A 20,425-nucleotide genomic window follows, 5' to 3' on the forward strand; every position below is an offset into this window, starting at 1 on the left:
TGGCAAGAGTGCTCGCCTTGAATACATAAAGCCCTAGGTTCTATTCCTCAGCACCACATATATAGAAAAAGGCCAGAAGTGGTGCTGTGGCTCAAGTGGCAGAGTGCTAGCCTTGAGCAAAAGGAAGCCAGGGACAGTGCTCAGGCCTTGAGTCCAAGGCCCAGGACTGACAAAAAAAAAAAAAAAAAAAAAAAAAGAACAGGGTAGCTGGTGGCTCATGCCTGTAAATGGCTAAGATCTGAGGGACCATGGTTCAAAGCTAGCTTAGGCAGGAAAGTCTATTAGACTTATTTCTAATTAACCACCAGAAAACAGAAGTAGAGCTGTGGCTCAAGTGGTAGATCCCAAGTCTTGAACAAAAAAATTTAGGGATAAGCCCAGCCAAGGTGGCTCACCCTACTACTCACACCTATCTACTTAGGAGGCTGGGATTTGCGCAATCTGAGGATTGCAGTTCAAAAGCCAGCCCAGCTAGGAAAAGTCCATGAGACTCTTATCTCCAATTAACCACTAGAAAACCGGGAAGTGGTGCTCTGGCTCAGGGACAGCACCCAAGCCCAGAATTCAAGCCCCAGGAACAAAACCAAAACTAAAAAAGATCTTAGGGGTAGTGCTCAGGCCCAGCACCTGATATTTAAGGGATTAGTCTTTTAGTCTTCAGTGTCATCACATAAATTCTGACTTTTTTTTTGGACTTGAACTCTGGGCTGTCCCAGAACTCTTCAGCTCAAGGTTAATGCTCTACCACTTGAACCACAGCACCACTTCCGGAGAATCTCACAGACTTTCCTGCCGAGGCTGGCTTTGAACTGTGATCCTCAGATCTCAGCCTCCTGAGTAGCTAGGATTAGTAGCTGGGCTTAAGCCACTTGCGCCGGGCCCAAGTTGTGACTTCTTGTCAGGAAATTCAGACGTGTTCTCTCCTACAAACTCCAGATTTGACGTAATGCTCAAGGAGCACTGTATTCCCAGTCAATTAATTGCCAATCTTAACCCCCATTCTCCCACACTTCAAAAGGCAAAAATAGTGCAGTGGAAGCTCTGCTAGCGAGGAGCTGCTTCATTTGCACAACTCGGAGAGGACCTCGCCTCCCAGGAGCCCAGACAGTTGTGTATAACTCGGCCTCTAGAGATTATCTCCCGGAGGTGGCTTCTGAAAGAAAAGATAAACGTGCGGAGGTTCCCTTCAAAGGAGGAGAAGGACAGGGGGAGGAGGGGAGTAGAAAAACAAAAGGAAAAGGCTAACCGTCACGAACAGGATTCGAACCTGTGCGGGGAAACCCCATTGGATTTCGAGTCCAACGCCTTAACCACTCGGCCACCGTGACTTCCAAAACTGCGCTCCGCCGCGCGCTTACAGAAAGGGTCGGCCCCGCGACCGCGGGAGGCGCGCGGCAGCGGGAGGCGGCTCCGGGCCCGGCGCGCACCGCGGGGCTCCCACCCTTCACTCAAAGCGAGGGTCGGGTGACGGGGCAGCCCCGGGGCCGGGGTCGGCCCTCCCGCTCCTGGGTCGAGGTCTCCAGCAGCGCCAACCTACTTAGCGGCGGCAAAGCCTGTTGGGAGGAAGCGGCTGGTTTCCCGGGGGTGGAGAAGCGCAGAGGGGCGCTGGGGGCGGGGGTGACTAGAGGGGCAGCTGGGGACGGACGGACGGAAGGAACGGCCTGGGCCGGAGTCCTGGGGCTCTTCCGCTGGGTCAGGGACGTGGCCCAGGCGCGGGCCACTCGGGGCTCTTCCAGCCACCGAGTCCCCGCGCGATCGGCTAGCTGGGTGGCCCCGCTCCTGGTTAGGGCAAGAGGGGGAAAAGAATGCTTCGTGGTCGGGGCGAAGTGCGGCCGGGAGAATGGCGCCCCCCGTCCCCCGTTCACCCCGGGAGGCCGCCGGGAGGCAGCCGTCGCCGCCCGGGAGGCGGCCAGGGTCCCCGCCCCGAGCCCGGGTCCGCGGCCTCCACCGCCGCGCCGACCTCTGCCGGCAGGGGGCGCTGCGCGGGGCCGGGGCCGGCCGAGGCGGCGGGAGGCGGCGGCCGCGGCGGCGGCGGGAGGCGGCGGGAGGCGGGCGGAGGAGGAGGAGGCGGGAGCTGAGCTAAGCGGGGCGGGCGGCGGCGGCGGCGGCGGCGGCGTCGGGGCCCCGAGCCCGAGAAGATGGCGGTGCGGAAGAAGGACGGCGGCCCCAACGTGAAGTACTACGAGGCCGCGGACACCGTGACCCAGTTCGACAACGTGCGGCTCTGGCTGGGTAAAAACTACAAGAAGGTACGGCGGGTAGGGCCGCCGCCGCCGCCGCCGCCGCCCGCCGCGCGGGCCCCGGGGGCGGGACAAAGGGCCCGCGGCCCGCGGCTCCCCGGGGTTCGGCCCACCCGGCCGGCCGCGGCGGCCCCTCCCCGCGGCCTCCCCCCACCCCACCCCCCTGCGGCCCCGCCGCGGCCCGGGCGCCGCGCCCCTCCCCCGCCCCCGCCCCGCCGCCGCCGCCGCTGCCGCCGCCACCGCCGCCGCCGCCGTGCCCTCTGCCCTGGCTGCCTCCACTCCCGCCCGGTGCCTGCAGCCCACCCTCCCTCCCGCACAGCCCGGCTGGAACGGGAGAGGCGGACGGCAGGCCCGGGTGGGCCGGGGTCCCGTGGGCGCCCTCCCCTTCCTCCCCGATTGCCCGCCACGGCGCCCGCCGGGCTTTCCCCCCCGGAACCCGGTACCAGCGGGGCGAACGGCTCCCCCGGTGCTTTGTGTATGTTCAGAGACGAGATGATGAAAGCAGGAGGGCAAACGGCCATGGAGATGGAACAGGCCGATGGCTGCTCGTCAGCCTGCCAGAGGGTCCCCGGACCTCGGGATCACGGACCCGGGGTGGGGCTGGGGGGCTCATCCCCCCCACACACACCTCCGTCTTAAGGGCAGCCAAACCTCGCTGGGCGATGGTGTGTAGGAGTGTCTGGGCCACAGCTTTCCCCCAAACCGTGCCTCGGTTTCACAATAAAGTCACCCTGCAGCCTAGCCTTGCATCGCCTGGGATTTGGGGTCCAAAGACTAGGGCGAGCTTCGTATTTCTAGTTCCATACTCCCGTGTGCCCTCCCCGAAACTGGAAATCATCACGTAGCGAACAAAAGGGTTCGTGAAGCCTTACCTGTCTTTTCCTACAAAACCTCCTCCTGGTATCTTCTTTGTCTCCAGGCCTGGTATTTTTCTAGAACTGGCCTGCTCACAGCCTTTTTACTAGCCCTCGTTTTAGGGGTTCTCATTGCTAGTTTTCCATCTCTCCTTAATTTTTCTTGGCCAGCTTTGCTACCTGTCAAAAAGTGTGATGAGAGGTTTAGGAGAACTCTCCTTTAATCCTGGTATGGAGCCTTGCCCTGCCAACTGCTTGGGGTCTCTCTGGGTGTCTGAGTTCTGACAAACAGCTGCTGGGTCTGTGACTTGTCTGTACCCCAGCATGAGGCTGCTTCCCAGGCTTTTCTGCCTTTAACCTTTTGAAGAGAGTTCAGTCTAGGGGCTTAGTCTGTGGCCCTGAGGGGACTGACAGCCTGTGGCCTGCTTCTGGCTTTTGTGTTCTGGCTCTCTTTTGTCATTCACCTTTTTCTTCACAGATCTTTTTACACCTCCCACTAAGCGGTGCTGGCTTTTTATCTGTGATTAGGGTAGTGGAAATAAGGGTCAAAAGGTAAAGAAAAAGTTAGCCTCCCAGCTCAGTTTTAAAAATTGGAACAGAAGGCTAGGATGTTAGGTCATAATATGGAAACATTTAAGAAGGCCTGGGACTGATTGTCTTAGATATAGTTTCCTCAGAAAGGCTAGATGTTGTCTTGCTGTTCCTCATCAGGTTGCCTAGCAGATGGTCCTCATCTAAAAAGACCTACAAAAGCATTTATGCTGAGTCCTAACAAGTAAAATACACACGCTGAGTCTGCTTGCCTTATCTTACCTAAGAAGGCACCATTATAAGGGGTATCATGGCTTCCACAAAATAACCCCAAGAAATAAACTTAGAGTCTTGAAGGTGTGTTGCTTCTCTGGCCTGAGTTCCATAAACCTTCAGAATTTTACAATTCTCAATGCTTTTGGCTGGAGATCAGATACCAAGATAAAAGGGTCTTGCAACTCCAATTTGAAGCTATAACTGAGGAAGAATAGGAAGCTTCCCTTACTGCCAGCACCCAAAGCTGGCAACCTGGGCTGGTGGCAGCAGAACTCAGCTTTCTGGTAGGGGATTTCCAGGACCTCCCTTCTGTCATCTTTATAGTGTCACAGAGAGAATAAAGACGCTGTTTCTTTGCTGAGGTGATTCCAAAGCCCTTGAGAAAGATATATGAGAGATGATAGAACATTTACCTGGGGTCTGTTTTTCTTTTCCTTTCCCTCTTTTTCCCTAGTATATACAAGCTGAACCACCAACCAACAAGTCTCTGTCTAGCCTGGTTGTACAATTACTACAATTTCAGGAAGAAGTTTTTGGCAAACATGTCAGCAATGCACCGCTCACTAAACTGCCTGTGAGTACAAAAACAAGAGGATGAGTTCTTCAAACTGGAAAGGGAGTTGCATTTTTTAAAAGATACCTGTACACCCGGTAATCCTAGCAGTTGAGAAGCTGAGACAGAGGAGCATGAGTTCAAGGTCAGCCTGAGCTATGTGATAAGACTGTCTCTCTCCTAAATTTTTTTTTTTCCTTTTGGTCTGGCAAGTGTGAGGCCTTGAGTTCAATCCCCAGTATTTGGAGGGAGAGGGGGGAATCAATTGTATGATTTTTGATGTTTGAGTTATTTCTTACCATCCTATTCCTGGACAGGGCATTCTTGGGGACAGGGCTTGGCCAAGTCCCCAGTTTGCCACATTTGGTTTGCCTAAGTGCCATTTATCATATTTTGTGCAACAAGTTATCTAAGAATGGCTAGTCCCAGTTCTCCAGTATCTCATTGTATGGTTAAAAGGGTGTGAAATTTGAGGCTGAGGTGGCACACACCTGTAACCCTAGGTTCTTCTGAGACTGAGGTAGAAGGATTGTCAGGAGTTTGAGGCCACTTGCAACTCAGCACTCAGCAAGACCCTGTTTCAATTTTTTTTTTTTTTTTTGCCAGTCGTAGGGCTTGAATTTGGGGCCTGGGCACTGTCCCTGAGCTTCTTTTACTCAAAGCTAGTGCTCTATCATTTGAGCCACAGCACCACTTCTCGCCTTTTCTGTGTATGTGGTGCTGAAGAATCAAACCCAGGATTTCATGCATGCTAGGCACATTCCAAGCCCCTCAAAAACAATTTTTTAAAGGAGATTTTGGGTGTTGCTCTGCTAGAGTGCTTTCTTAGCATGTGTAAGGGCTTGGATTTGATTCCCTGAACCATGAAAAAAAAGTGACAGCATAAGATTTAAACTTGGGCAAGTTTGTGTATAATTTTGGCACTGCTCAGTGATCTTGGGCAACATTTATGAGTCTTGGTTCCTTCATCTCTAGATGAAATTACTAGACCTACCTTGATTTCTGCAACAGTAACCTAGCCAAGTATTTAGCAAAAAGTGATGCTTTATGAGTACTGGTTTTTTTTGTTCACCTCTTCCACATGATAAAATGTTTCAAGGGGGCTGGAAACATGGCTTAATGGTAGAATGCTTGACTAGCATGTATTAAGCCCTGAGTTTGATTCCTTTGTACCACATAAACAAAAAAAAGCTGGAAATGGTGCTCTGGTTCAAATGGTAGAGTGCTAGCCTTGAGCAAAAGAAGCTCAGGGACAGTGCCCAGGTCCTGAGTTCAAGTCCCAGGACTAGCAAAAAAAAAAGTCTCAAGGGTTCAGTTTCTTCAACTTCAAGGCTAGGAATATAGCTTAGTGATAGAATACTTGTCTATCATGTTCAAGACATTGGGTTCTATCCCCAGCACTAGAAAAAGAAATTATTTCTAACTTTGAGAGGGACTCAGGATGGGATTTCATGAAATCAGTTTTAAGTGACAAGAAAATTCACAGTGTAACTCTGACATATTTCTTCCATCTCCATTTTGTAGATCAAATGTTTTCTAGATTTCAAGGCAGGAGGTTCCCTGTGCCACATTCTTGCAGCTGCCTACAAATTCAAGAGTGACCAGGGATGGTGAGATGCCTTCTCTTTCTGCTTCTTATATTTAGTGTAGAGAGGATTTCCCATTATGATTCTCTGCGGCCTTTCTTGGGTGGGAGAATATATATAGAAATTCTAGACCAAGTGCTGGCAGCTCATGCCTGTAATCCTAGCTACTCAGGAGGCTGAGATCTGAGCCTCAAGTTTGAATAAGCCTGGGCAGGAAAGTCCACCAGACTCTTACCTTCAATGATCAAGCAAAAAGCTGAAAGTGGAGGTGTAGCTCAAATGGTAGTGTTAGCCTTGAGCAAAACAAACTCAAGGACAGTGCCCAAGCCCTGAGTTCAAGCTCTAGTACCAACCCATGAAAAAAAATGAAAGAAAGCAAAAAGAATAACCAATGCTTTGGGTTTGGATGTGTGTCTCAGTTGGTAGAGCACTAGCCAGTGAATGAAATACCAGATACCAAGTTCAAGTCCTGGTCTCAGACCAAAACAAAAAAAGAAAAGAAAAATTCTTTTGGCTGGGTGCAAGGATTCACACCTTTAATCCTAGCTACCCAAGAGGCTGAGATCTGAGGATTGTGGTTCAAAGCCAGCCTGAGCAGAAAAGTCTGTGAAACACTAATCTCCAGTTAACAACCAAAGAGCTGGAAGTGTGGCTCAAGAGATAGAACACCAGTCTTGAGTGAAAAAGCTAAGGGACAGTAAGTACCTATGACCTGAGTTCAAGCCCCAAAAGATAAAAAATGTTGTGTTTCTTACTTTGCTAGATCAGAAAAATATCTGCCTCCTGTTCCCCCCCCCACACACACTCACACAATCTTCATGAAAAATAAAAGTTTGTTCATTTGGCTGAGTGCCAGTGGCTCACACATGTTATCCTAGCTACTCAGAAAGCTAAGATCTGAGGATTGTGGTTCAAAGCTATCCTGGGCAGGAAAATCTTTGAAACTCTTATCTCCAGTTAACCACCAGAGAGCCACAAGTGGAGTTGTAGTTCAAGGGGTAAAGCACCAGCTTTGAGTACAAAATTTAATGGATAGCACCCATACACCCTGACCCCAAGAATGGCACAAAATAAAACAAAAGATGAAAGTAGAAGCTAAAATTTCCAGGAGTGGATTTGTGTGTATACATGTATATGTTGATATACGTAACATAGAAGGATTTTTTTTTGGTTGGTTGTGGGGCTTGAACTTGGGTCTGGGCACCATGCCTGAGCTCTTTTCCCTCAAGGCCACTGTTCTACTACTTAACCCACAGTTCTACTTTAGCTTTTTGGTGGTTAGTTAGAAATAAGAATCTCAAGGACTTTCCTTCCCAGGCTGGCTTTGAACCATGATTTTCAGATCTCCACCTCCTGAAGTAGCTAGGACTATAGGCATGAGCTATTATCACTTAAAAGCCAGGGGCTCACACCTGTAATCCTAGCTACTCAGGAGGCTGAGATCTGAGGATTGTGATTCAAACACCCTGGGAAAGAATGTTCCTAAGACTCTTACCTCTAATTAACCATCAGAAAACCAGAAATGGCATTGTGGTGCAGAGTGGTAGAGCACTAGCCTTGAGTAAAAGAGCTCAGGGATAGCACCCAGGCCCCAAGTTCAAGCCCCATGACTGCCAAAATAAATAAATAAATAAATAAATTACATCCTTATAATTTCAGTCCTCAGGAGGCTGACGCAGAAGAATTAAAGAGTTTAAGAATAGCTTAGAGGGGCGGGGAATGTGGCTTAGCAGTAGAGTGCTTGCCTAGCTTACATGAAGCCTGGGGTTCCATTCCTCAGGACCACATAAACAGAAAAAGCCAGAAGTGGTGCTATAGCTCAAGTGGTAGAGTGCTAGCCTTGAGTAAAAAAGCCAGGGACAGTGCCCAGGCCCTGAATTCAAGCCCCAAGACTGGCAAAAAAAAAAAAAAAAAAAGAAGAAGAACAGCTTAGAATACATAATGAGACACTGTCTCAAAGGACAAACAAAAAAAGACAAGTCACTTACCACTGCCTAATTATTCATCAATTTATTTCTTTACAAGGCGGCGTTATGATTTCCAAAATCCATCACGCATGGACCGCAATGTGGAAATGTTCATGACCATTGAGAAATCATTGGTACAGGTAATACTCATTCTTCTTCCTTCCCTCAGTGAGAATCTAAAACACTCCATCCACATACCGTATCTCATCTGTTTCTCCCCACAGAATAATTGCCTGTCTCGACCTAACATTTTTTTGTGCCCAGAAATTGAGCCCAAACTGCTAGGGAAATTAAAGGATATTATCAAAAGACACCAGGTAAGTAGGTGGGTCAGAAGAGGTTTCTAAAACTCCATGATTTGCAATACTAAGGAGCAATCCTGAAGTACAACATTTTTCTATACAAGTAGCTCTTTGTTGTATTTAGTAAAGTGAAAACCTTGAGTCTCTCTTGTTCTGTCTGCTTCTCTGATTTCCCAGTCCTGACTGTTCCTAAAGGCTACCTTGGTGGGGTGGGAGGTAGGACTCAGTTAGTAGAGTGCTAGCCAATGAGTGAAAGCAGCAGGTACCGCTTTCCAGTCCCTGTCTGGGACCAAAAAGAAAAAAGAAAAGGCCACATCAGTTTGTGGTAGAGGATAACATAACATCTACTTCCACTGAGATAGAGCTAGCTAATTTTGGATAAATTCTTTGCTGTTTGCAACTTTATAATAACTAATAGATGTCATAGATATTTTCTTTTTTTTAATTAAATCTTTAAAATAAAAAGCATCACTATCAATAAGGACATTTCATTTTTCCTCCTTTCTCCAGTTTTTACATGAATATTCTACTTGAAAATAAAACTAAAGTCAAATACTTCCACCAACAAGTATATTGTTATTTAAATTATAGTAAGATAGTGGGTTGAGAACATGGTAATTCATTTTTACAGTTTACTGGTCATAAGCTGCATCTCTATAATAGTGACATTTCTCATTCATGATTCTATTTTAGAACCCACCAAAGTTCAAGTTTCTCACTCAAGTTTTTGTTAAGCCCTAAATATTTTTCTTTTTAAATAGACAAGTTAACTTTTAAATTTAGATTTTCAATTGGCTTTGTTACCACAATCCCAGCTCTGTGTGTGTTGAAAGAGAATTCAACTGACTTTAATCCATTCTTGACAGAATATGGTTAGGAAGGTAGATCTGTAGTTCTGTTTTACTTTCGTTTATCCCCAAGAGTAATTCAAAGGGAATGATCTTTTTTTTTTTTTGGTCAGTCCTGGGGCTTGGACTCAGGGCCTGCGCACTGTCCCTGGCTTCTTTTTGCTTCAAGGCTAGCACTCTGCCACTTGAGCCACAGCGCCACTTCTGGCCATTTTCTGTATATGTGGTGCTGGGGAATCGAACCCAGGGCCTCATGTATATGAGGTAGGCACTCTTGCCACTAGGCCATATCTCCAGCCCCCAAAGGGAATGATCTTAACCTGATTCTCCTTGCATTATCCAGGGAACAGTCACTGAGGATAAGAATAATGCCTCCCACGTTGTGCATCCTGTCCCAGGGAACCTAGAGGAAGGTGAGACTGGGTCTCCCTGATACTGTAGTGAATGGCTTGGCCTAGGAGGCAGGCGCTTTAGCACCACACTGTGCCTGGGCTTCCTTCTCCTTCAACTCTGAATCCTCTTTCCGTTTTAGTTGTTTCATTTTGATTTCCCTTTAGCTTATCTCTTCCTTCTCTGTCTCTGTTCCCAGAGGAATGGGTACGACCAGTCATGAAGAGGGATAAACAGGTTCTTCTGCACTGGGGCTACTATCCTGACAGGTGAGGCTGGGTTCCTGGGGCATGTTTTAAGTACAAGTGTTACAGCCAGAAGCCCTAGAACATGTAGCAGAGCAACAAGACACTGTTGAAGTTACTTTTGGGCCACTTAATTTGTTTTGCTGTTACATGAATTCTCTATCCTGTTGGAGGTTTATATTCTATTAGACAAAATTTAGGCTGAAGGATTGAGGCTTTATATGTGAAATGGCCATCCCGTGTGTGTGTGTGTGTGTGTGTGTGTGTGTGTGTGTGTGTGTGTGTGTGTAAGAGAAAGATTTTTATTTATTTAGGTACTGTCAAGATTGGGGCTTGAACTCAGGGCCTAGTGCTCTTTTTTGGCTTTTCACTCTAGGCTGGTATTCTACCACTTGAACCATATGTCCACTTATAGTTAATAAGTCTTATGAACTTTCTTTTCCTGGCTGGTTTCAAACCTTGATCCTCAGTGCTCTGCCTATCTAGGTAGATTGGATTATAGGCATGAGCCACTAGTGCCTAGTTTAAATTTATTTATTTATTTTTATTTTAAAAAATTTTTTTTGGCCAGTCCTGGGCTTGAACTCAGGGCCTGAGCACTGTCCCTGGCTTCTTTTTGCTCAAGGCTAGCACTCTGCCACTTGAGCCACAGCGCCACTTCTGGCCATTTTCTGTATATGTGGTGCTGGGGAATTGAACCCAGGGCCTCATGTATACGAGGCAAGCACTCTTGCCACTAGGCCATATCCCCAGCCCTTTATATTTATTTTTGAGACAGGGTCTTGGTCTGTAGCTCAGGCTGACCTCAAACTTGCTAACATTCCCAACCTCCAGTATATCTTCTGGATATGTAAATGTTAAAATAATATTTAAAAAAAAATTTGTGCTTGTCTTGGGGCTTAAATTCAGGTCCTAGGTGCTAGCATGTCCCTGAGTTTCTTTTGCTCAAAGCTAGCATTCTACCACTTGAGCCACAGCTCTACTTCTGGCTTCTTTGGTAGTTCATTGTAGATGAAAGTCTCACAGACTTTCTTGCCTGGCCTGGCTTCAAATAGTGATCCTCATATGTTAGCCTCTTGAGTAGCTAGGATTATAGGCATGAGTCACTGGTACCCAGCTAAAATAATCTTTTTTTTTTTTTTTTGGTCCATTGTGGGGCTTGAACTCAGGGTCTGGTCACTGCCCTTGAGCCTCTTTGTGCTCAAGGCTAGCCCTCTACCACTTGAGCCACAACACCACTTCCAATTTTTGAGTGGTTAATTGGAGATATGAGTCTCATTGGGACTTTTCTGTCCTTTTCTGCCCGGGCTGGCTTCAAACCACTATCCTCAGATCTTATCTTCCTGAGTAGCTAGGATTATAGGCGTGAGCCCTGGGCCTGGTTTAAAATAATCTTTCTAGTAGAAGACTGTTTCAGTGAATTTATGTATCTAGTCTTGGCTAATGTGCAACCTATAAAGTGATAGAAATTAATATGGATTAAAAAAAATTGGGGAGGGGCTGGGGATATAGCCTAGTGGCAAGAGTGCCTGCCTCGGATACACGAGGCCCTAGGTTCGATTCCCCAGCACCACATATACAGAAAACGGCTAGAAGGGGCGCTGTGGCTCAAGTGGCAGAGTGCTAGCCTTGAGCAAAAGGAAGCCAGGGACAGTGCTCAGGCCCTGAGTCCAAGGCCCAGGACTGGCCAAAAAAAAAAAAAAAAAAAATTGGGGAGGCTGGAAATGTGGCTTAGCGGTAGAGTGCTTTCCCTGGGTTCCATTCCTCAGTACCATATGAACAGAAAAAGCTGGAAGTGGCACTATCAAGAGATAAGAGTGCTAGCCTTGAGCAAAAAGAAGCCAGGAACAATGTTCAGGCCTGGAGTCCCAAGCCCCAGGACTGGGGGGAAAAAAATGAATGCCAGTCTTGGGGCTTGAACTCTGGTCTGTGCATTATCCCTGAGTTTTCTACTCAAAGCTAGCTCTCTACTACTTAAGCCACAGCTCTACTTCTGGGTTTTTTGGTAGTTAATTGGAGATAAGAGTCTTACAGGCTTTGCTGCCCTGGCAGGCTTAAAATTGAGATCCTCAGATCTCAGCCTTCTGAATAGCTGGATTTGAATGAGGGTTAGTCTAATCTTTTTCTTTCTTTTTTTTTTTTTTACAAGATGGTTTCATTGTGACATATCCATACAATGTATCCCATCACCCTCACACTGTCATTCTCCCTTATTCCTTCCCTTCCTACTTCTTATAACCATTTCAACAGGTTTCATACATGAATAAAGTACTTTGACTATATTTGCCCCCAATCACCCTCCCTCTCCCACTCATATCTGCCTCCAACCGTGTGTTTTACTATCCTAGAATTCTTTTTTTTGTTTGTTTGTTTTTGTGCCAGTTACTGGGGCTTGAACTCAGCACCTGATCGTTATCCCTGAGCTTTTTTTTGCGAAAGGCTAGCACTCTACCACTTGAACCATAGCTCCACTGCCAGCTTTTAGGAGGTAGGAGTCTCAGGGACCTTCTTGCCTTAGCTGGCTTTGAACCATAATCCTCAGATCTCAGCTTCCTAGTGGCTAGGATTAGTCACGAGCCACCAGTACTTGGCTATAATTCATTTTTTAACTATATAGTAATTGTGCAAAGGGTTTTCACCATAGTATTTTGCTATGTGTATGTATTAAACTTTAATCAAAATAACTTCCTCTATTGTTTGTCTTTAAGATCAGAATGGTGGTAAGCACTGATAGCCCCAGATAGTAAGGAGACAGACAGGGGGACCATTTGGGCCCAGAGCTTCAAATCAAGGCCAGCCTGGGAAGCATACTGAGACCCTGTCTTGTGTAGGAGTGGGGGAAGTAGAGCATATAAAATAACATTTAAGGATTAAGGGTAAAGCTTAGTAAGGCCTTGGATTCGGTCTCCAATACTACAATACAACAAACTCTAGTATTATTACAATCACATAAACCAAAAATTATACAGGGAAATTATGCAGATAAAATTTTATAGAAAAAATATAGAGAAAACGTTGCATACTGAATGTCAAGAGAAGTTATGTTAGAGGACTGAGTACAGTGGCCCATACTTAGAATCTTAGCTACTCAGGAGGCTGGAGAGTTGTGGTTCAAGTCCAGCCTGAGAAAAAGTTAGCTCAGGCCTCTGTCTGAAAAACACAATTTTAAAAGACTGGGGGTATTTCTAAAGTAGCACTGGCTGCCATTCAAGCTTGGCCCTGAGTTCAGTTTAGGAAGTTCTTTTAATTCTCTATTATTTTATTTATTCTGTGGCATTTGGGGGCTTGAACTTTGAGTCTCTTGTTTTTGCGTGGCTTTTTTGCTCATAGCTGGCACTGTACCACTTGAGCCATGCCTCTACTTCTGGCTTTTTGCTGGTTAATTGGAGATAAGAATCTCAGATATGTCTGCTTGGGCAGGCTTTGAACCTTGATTTCCAGTTATCAACCTCCTGAAAAGGGTTTCATACATAGTAGGCAGTATGTACCACTGAGCCCCATCCCCAGCCTTGTTCTCTATTTTTATAATGTGGTTTCATTGTTTTGTAGTGAAAATATTCTCAAAAAATAATTTTTTTTTTTTTTGCCAGTCCTGGGGCTTGGACTCAGGGCCTGAGCACTGTCCCTGGCTTCTTCTTGCTCAAGGCTAGCACTCTGCCACTTGAGCCACAGCGCCACTTCTGGCCATTTTCTGTATATGTGGTGCTGGGGAACCGAACCCAGAGCCTCATGTATAGGAGGCAAGCACTCTTGCCACTAGGCCATATTCCCAGCCCTCAAAAAATAATTTTAACATAACATATTTATTTTTTTATACTGGAAAAGTAGGACTGGGTATAATTCAGTGGTAGAGTTCGTGCTTAACATGTACAAGGCTGGGGCTGGGAATGTGATTTAGTGGTAGAGAGCATGCCTAGCATGCACAAAGCCCTGGGTTCAAGTTCTCAGCACCACATAAACAGAAAAAGCCGGAAATGGCACTGTGCAAGAGGTAGAGTGTTAGCTTTGAGCAAAAAGAAGCCAGGGACAGTGCTCAGGCCCTGAGTTCAAGCCCCATGACTGGCAAAAAGAAAAAGAACAAGGAGAGAGCTGGGTGTTTCTACTAGGCAAAACCAAACATTAAACATCAGGAAAAAAAACAAATAAACATGCACAAGACTCTGGGTTCATCCTCAGCACTACTAAAATAAATAAAAGAGAGCCAGACATCAGTGGCTCATTCCTGTAATCCCTCCTACTCAGGTGGCTAAGATCTGAAGATCATTGTTTGAAGCTAACTAGGTCAGGAAAGTCCATGACCAGGCCAGTCCTGGACCTTGAACTCTGGGCCTGAGCACTGTCCCTGGTTTCTTTATGTTCAAGGCTAGCACTCTGCCAGTTGAGCCACTGCACCACTTCTGCCCATTTTCTGTATTTGTGGTGCTGAGGAATCGAACCCAGGGCTTCCTATATACGAGGCAAGCATTCTTACCACTAGGCCATATTCCCAGCCCTCCATGAAACTCTTATCTCCAATTAACTATCAAAAAGCCAGAAGCAGAGCTGTGGTTCAAATAGTAGAATACTAGCCTTGAGCAAAAAAGCTCAGACACAGTGCTTAGGCCCTAAGTTCAAGCCCCAGGATGGGCACCAAAAAACAAAACAAAAAAATAACACCAGCCCCACAAAACAAACAAATAATGGAAAATCATTACTTTCCATTTTCCTAACTCCATTTCATTGATTCTATTACATACCCATTTTCTTCTGGCAGTTACGATACTTGGATCCCTGCCAGTGAAATTGAAGCTTCTGTAGAAGATGCTCCTACTCCTGAGAAGCCTAGGAAGGTGAGATTTCCCTGTACCCGCATACCAGGAAGAATGCCAGGACTTTGGAAGTGATACAGGGACTTGTGCTTTGTCCCTTGAGCTTTTTCTGTTAAACAAAAAGACATAGATACAAGACATAGCTTTGAAAGTTTCTCCACCATGATCTGCCTTTGTGTTTTAGGTTCATGCCAAGTGGATTCTGGACACAGACACCTTCAATGAATGGATGAATGAGGAAGACTATGAAGTAAATGATGACAAGAACCCTGTCTCCCGCCGAAAGAAGATTTCAGCCAAGACATTGACAGATGAGGTGAAAATCCTGTTCTTTCTTTCTCGAGTCCTTAGCATACATCTCAGGACAAGTCTTCACTGGGGAGTATAGGCTAACATTTGTCCCAATTCTTCCTCCTGCAGGTCAACAGCCCAGATTCTGATCGACGGGACAAGAAGGGTGGGAATTATAAGAAGAGGAAGCGTTCCCCTTCTCCCTCACCAACCCCAGAAGCTAAGAAGAAGAATGCTAAGAAAGGGTATGCCAATCCCTAACCTGCCCTCATATTTACTATTCTCCCTGCTCTATGTCAAAAGAAAGAAAAACAGATGAACTTTCTTTTATGTTTTTTTGGTCAGACCAGAACTTGGTACCTGGTGCTTTCACTCACTGGCTAGCACTCTACCAACTGAACCATGCCTCCAACCCAAAAGCAGGACAGATAATCTTCCATAATCACCAGGCCCTGATCCTGGTGTCCAGTTGTCCTGAGATGAACTTCCTCGTTTTTACCCCTAGTCCCAGCCACTAAAAGAATGCCTAAATCACTAAATGAAACCCCTTTCTACCTCCCATTACTGTATAGTTACTATTGTTTTTATGCTTTGTTCTACACTTGGGATTTTGACTTCCCTTTCCTTGAACCCCAACCCCCAGGGCTCAAGGATAACTGTGCAAGGATGACAGGGTTATCTTTTACTTTCTTTTCTCCCTAGTCCTTCCACACCTTATACCAAGTCAAAGCGTGGCCACAGAGAAGAGGAACAGGAAGACCTGACAAAGGACATGGATGAGCCCTCTCCAGTTCCCAATGTAGAAGAGGTGACGCTGCCCAAGACAGGTATGGCACAGGGTAAGCCCCTGGGATCGACATCCATTCCTTTTCCTACCTCTACTATGCCAGACTCCTGAGTGGGCCTATTTCTCAGGTCTAGAGTAGCTTTTCTTTCAATGTAGATGGTCAGTGAAGTTATCATTACCATGGAAAATCCTATGTACATGTATATCTGAGTTTATAGACCATGCTTATACCAGACAGCAGTGGTTTCCAAACTTTTGCATGTGTGTATGTGGTACTAGGGATCTAACCCAGAACTTCACGTATCAATCTCTATCAATGAGCTGGCCTAAGTGTGTGTGTGTGTGTGGTAGCACTAATTGGGCTTGAACTAAGGGCTTTCTACTGTTGTTTAGATTTTTTGCTCAAGGCTGGTGCTCTTCTGCTTGAGCCATATCTCCACTTGCAGCTTTTTGCTGGATAATTGGAAATAAGAATTTCATATAGACTTTTCTGTTTAAGTTGGCTTTGAACCATAATCTTCAACTTTCAGACTCCTGAGTAACTAGAATCACAGGCATGAGCCATAAGAATCTGGCCTAAAACACTGTGTGTGTGTGTGTATGTGTGTGTGTGCGCACGTGTGCATGCATGCATGCACACATATACACACACCAACCCTGGAGCTTAAACTTAGGGCCTGGATGCTGTCCCTGAGCATTTTCTTTTTTTTTTTTTGCCAGTCCTGGGGCTTGGACTCAGGGCCTGAGCACTGTCCCTGGCTTCTTTTTGCTCAAGGCTAGCACTCTGCCACTTGAGCCACAGCGCCACTTCTGGCCATTTTCTATATATGTGGTGCTGGGGAATTGAACCCAGGGCTTCATGTGTACAAGGCAAGCTCTCTTGCCACTAGGCCATATTCCCAGCCCCCTGAGCATTTTTTTGCTCAAAGCTGCTATTCGACCACTTGAGCCACAGCTCTGCTTCCTGCTTTTTCAGTAGTTAATTGTAGATTTGAGTCTCACAGACTTTACTGCCTGAACTAACTTCAAACCATTATCCTCAGATCTCAGCCTTCTGAGTAACTAGGATTACAGGCATTAGCCATTAGTGCCCAGAGCTAAAAAACACTTTTTGATCATGTATTCCTGACTATAAACTATATTTGAGCATAAATTGCATATATGTACTACACCACTACTAAATCACTACTTGAGGATGATTATAAAGCACATGCAAACTATCTAAAAAGTGGTAAATATAGGGCTGGGAATGTGGTTTAGCGGTAGAGTGCTTGCCTAGCATGCAAGAAGCCTTGGGTTCCATTTCTCAGCACTACATAAACAGAAAAGGCCAGAAGTGGAGATGTGGCTCATGTGGTAGCTAGCTTTGAGTAAAAGAAACTCAGGGACAGTGCTCAGGCCCTGAGTTCAAGCCCCAGGACTGGCAAAAAAAAAAAAAAAAGTTGTAAATATAAAGGATAATATAAAGAGAAGTTCTCATAGTTTCTTCCTATATTCCAAGAGTTTATCTTTTTTTTTTTTTTTTTTGCCAGTCCTGCGGCTTGAACTCAGGGCCTGAGCACTGTCCCTGGCTTCTTTTTTGCTCAAGGCTAACAATCTACCATTTGAGCCACAGCGCCACTTCTGGTCATTTTCTATGTATGTAGTGCTAAGGAATCAAACCTAGGGCTTCATGTATATGAGGTAATCACTCTTGCCACTATTCCCAGCCCCCCCCCCCCAAGAGTTTATCTTTTATGTCTTCTGATAAAACCCCCCTTTGGTTGGTCACCAGTGGCTCAAGCCTGAATCCAAGCTACTCAGGAAGCTGAGATCTGAACGTAACAGCTCAAAGCCAGCCTGAGCAAGAAAGTCCTTGAGACTCATCTGCAATTAACCACTCAAAAACTAGAAACAGGTCTCAGAGTGGTAGAGCACTAGCCTTGAGTAAAAGAGCTCAGAGACAGCACCCAGTTCAAGCCCCACAACTGACAAAAAACAAACAAAACCAGTTTGGAGGCTATTGCTGTACCATACTGGTTTGCAATTTGTATTCCATAGATTAGTGCCAAATGTTTAAGGGTTGAGGTTCAAGGGGTTGTCCCTTCTTTATCTTTTTTCATCTGGGCTTTTGTGTATGAATGCAGTTGAGGAAAGTGACTTCTGATTTCAAAAGTGCCTAAGATCTGACTTGTGATGTAGCTTAGTGGTAGAGCCTTGAATTGCACGTGGAAGGTCCTGCATTCAGTCCCTAGCATTGAAGAAAAACAAATTAAAATTAAAAAAAATTTGTCTTAACCACTTCTTACAGAATGATTTATTTAAGAATCATATTCAGCCCATTAAGAGCTTGTAGACACATAGATGGGGATAAAGACCTATAAAAAATGACTTATGAATGTACATAAAGAAATTAAATGAATCTTTTGTTGGGAAGCAGGTAAAGTTGCAAATAAGTTTCAAGCCCTAAAATGATTGTGACTGGTGGGATTTAAATATGTTTTGTGGTCAGGTAGAGAAAAATGTTTAGAGGAGATCTATAGAACTGCTAGCTACAGAAAGGTGAGTGCTATTGGCCGAACATGTCTGATAAAATGGCTTTTTATTCTGGCAGTCAACACTAAGAAGGATTCAGAGTCAGCTCCAGTCAAAGGAGGCACCATGACTGACCTGGGTAAGTCAGGGAGCCTCAGGCAAGGCAGGCAGCCCTGGAGGGTTGGGGAGGGCTCAGCTGGTGCTGCCTCCTAGCCTGACAGCTTTCCAGCAGGGCTCCAGCACCTTGTCTTGTCTTTGTCTTTCAGATGAACAGGAGGATGAGAGCATGGAGACCACGGGCAAGGTGGAGCTAGTTTAGAGAGGCCCTATCTCTCTCTGTGATTCTGATTTATGTTTGTAAAATTCCTTCTACCCAGACTTTCCCATCATAGACTAATTCTAGCTGTTGCTCCAAACTCTGATCCCTTCAGAATCCTGGGGCCCACGGTGCTCTTTCCTATCACCCACCATTACTGTCCACGTTCCTGGGGTATAGGGAAAGCAAGGGGTTGCTACAGGGGAAGTGGGAATGCTGAGTGTCCAGCAGCCTCCATACTCATAGGATGAGGATGAAAGCAGTACGGGGAACAAGGGGGAACAGACCAAGAATCCAGACTTGCATGAGGACAATGTGACTGAACAGACCCACCACATCATCATTCCCAGCTACGCTGCCTGGTTTGACTACAACAGGTATTATTCCAACTTTTCATTCAGTCCCTTACTTCACCATTTGCAGAGGTCAGTGGGTTGTTTCTCCTGCCTCCTCCAAATAAGTTATTTCTTCTTTAACAAGATAGACCAGAATGCATTTCCTTTTAGAAGAGCTCCTGGTCTCTTTGAGTCCTGCAGCCTAAATGGAAAGTTTTCCACAAGTTTCAAATTCCTCCACCCTAACTTTTAAGCTTTTCTTCTGACACTTTCTCCTAAACCCATTTTGGTTTTTCTTACAGTGTTCATGCCATTGAACGGAGGGCTCTCCCTGAATTCTTTAATGGCAAGAACAAGTCCAAGACTCCAGAGATGTAAGAACTTTTGCTCAAGATTTTCTCCCTCCTTCCTGTTCCTATTTTCCTTTGTTGATCCAACAACATACTGTTTAGCAAGCATATCTTTGGCTCCATTAATCCAGTAGCTATCCTTAGTTGACAGTCCCACAATAGCTACCATTAGGCAGCTTCAGCCCAGAATTTATATGCATGGGTTTTTTTGTTTTGTTTTGTTTTTTTGGCCAGTCCTGGGCTTTGGACTCAGGGCCTGAGCACTGTCCCTGGCTTCTTTTTGCTCAAGGCTAGCGCTCTGCTACTTGAGCCACAGCTCCACTTCTGGTCATTTTCTATATATGTGGTGCTGGGTAATCGAACCCAGGGCTTCATGTATAAGAGGCAAGCACTCTTGCCACTAGGCCATATTCCCAGCCCCTTATATGCATGTTTTTAGGTTTGTCCAAAGATGATATTAAACCTCCTCTTCTAGGGACTGGGAAAATGTGGCCTAGTAGTAGAATGCTTGTCTAGCATACATGAAGCTCTGGGTTCGATTCCTCAGCACCACATATACAGAAAAAGCCAGAAGTGGAGCTATGACTTAAGTGGTAGAGTGCTAGCTTTGAGCAAAAAGAATCCAGGGACAGTGCTCACACCCTGAATTCAAGCCCTAGGACTGGCAAAAAACAAACCCAGAAACAAAAAATGCTCTTCGGTGTAGGACAAGTATTTGCTTTAAGGCTGCAAATGATTTTAAGAGTACAGCCTTGGGGTTTGGAGGTGTGGCTCAATTGGTAGAGCTCTAGCCAATGAGCAAAAGGGGCTACAGTTATGAGTTTGGGTCCTGTTCTCAGACCTAGAAGGAAAAAAGAAAAGAGTATAGCCATAATTATTTTAAGAATAAAGCCTTTCAATCTATGACTGTTATCTAAAGTGTACATAGCCCTAGCACAGACAGTGGCTTTAACTAAAATGTAATGATGTCAGGTGCCTGTGGTTCATGTCTATAATCTTAGCTACTAAGGAGGTTGAGATCTGAGGATGTGGTTCAAAGCTAGCCCTGCTAGAAAGTCTTATGTCCAGTAAACTGCTGAAAAGCCAGAAGTGCAGCTATAGCTCAAGTAGAGTGCTAGCTTTGAGCAAAAGAAGTTCAGGGATAGCCAGGTGTCAGTGGCTCATGCCTGTAATCCTAGCTACTTGCAATTTGAAGACAGCCCAGGCAAAAAAGTCCCCATGAGACTTCGGTC

The 20,425-nt window shown here is 45.8% G+C and overlaps 1 protein-coding gene and 1 non-coding gene across 16 annotated transcripts in view; one reads left to right on the forward strand and one right to left on the reverse strand.

Moving 5' to 3' along the window:
* Window positions 1–1,246: 1,246 nt before the first annotated feature.
* On the reverse strand, window positions 1,247–1,328 carry Trnas-cga. Its single transcript has one exon. It is a non-coding gene; the product is annotated as a tRNA-Ser (tRNA).
* Window positions 1,329–2,027: 699 nt separating this feature from the next.
* The window catches only part of Smarcc2 (SWI/SNF related, matrix associated, actin dependent regulator of chromatin subfamily c member 2), a 31,628-nt gene continuing 13,230 nt past the window's right edge, over window positions 2,028–20,425 (forward strand). For 5 of the 15 annotated variants that reach the window (XM_048361901.1, XM_048361989.1, XM_048361931.1 and 2 more), the window contains exons 1-15: window positions 2,526–2,834; window positions 4,356–4,475; window positions 5,979–6,064; window positions 8,066–8,147; window positions 8,232–8,324; window positions 9,501–9,570; window positions 9,747–9,816; window positions 14,546–14,621; window positions 14,785–14,916; window positions 15,021–15,136; window positions 15,594–15,718; window positions 18,272–18,331; window positions 18,459–18,496; window positions 18,755–18,885; window positions 19,146–19,217. In XM_048361901.1, the coding sequence (XP_048217858.1) occupies window positions 2,718–2,834; window positions 4,356–4,475; window positions 5,979–6,064; window positions 8,066–8,147; window positions 8,232–8,324; window positions 9,501–9,570; window positions 9,747–9,816; window positions 14,546–14,621; window positions 14,785–14,916; window positions 15,021–15,136; window positions 15,594–15,718; window positions 18,272–18,331; window positions 18,459–18,496; window positions 18,755–18,885; window positions 19,146–19,217 (1,388 nt within the window). In that variant the 5' untranslated portion in view covers window positions 2,526–2,717. Of the gene's footprint in view, window positions 2,250–2,525; window positions 2,835–4,355; window positions 4,476–5,978; window positions 6,065–8,065; window positions 8,148–8,231; window positions 8,325–9,500; window positions 9,571–9,746; window positions 9,817–14,545; window positions 14,622–14,784; window positions 14,917–15,020; window positions 15,137–15,593; window positions 15,719–18,271; window positions 18,332–18,458; window positions 18,497–18,754; window positions 18,886–19,145; window positions 19,218–20,425 lie in introns of those variants that run through there. The other 10 variants (XM_048361929.1, XM_048361941.1, XM_048361950.1 and 7 more) reach the window with 4 other exon arrangements.

The sequence above is a fragment of the Perognathus longimembris genome, chromosome 1, assembly GCF_023159225.1.
Source record: "Perognathus longimembris pacificus isolate PPM17 chromosome 1, ASM2315922v1, whole genome shotgun sequence".
NCBI lineage: Eukaryota > Metazoa > Chordata > Mammalia > Rodentia > Heteromyidae > Perognathus > Perognathus longimembris.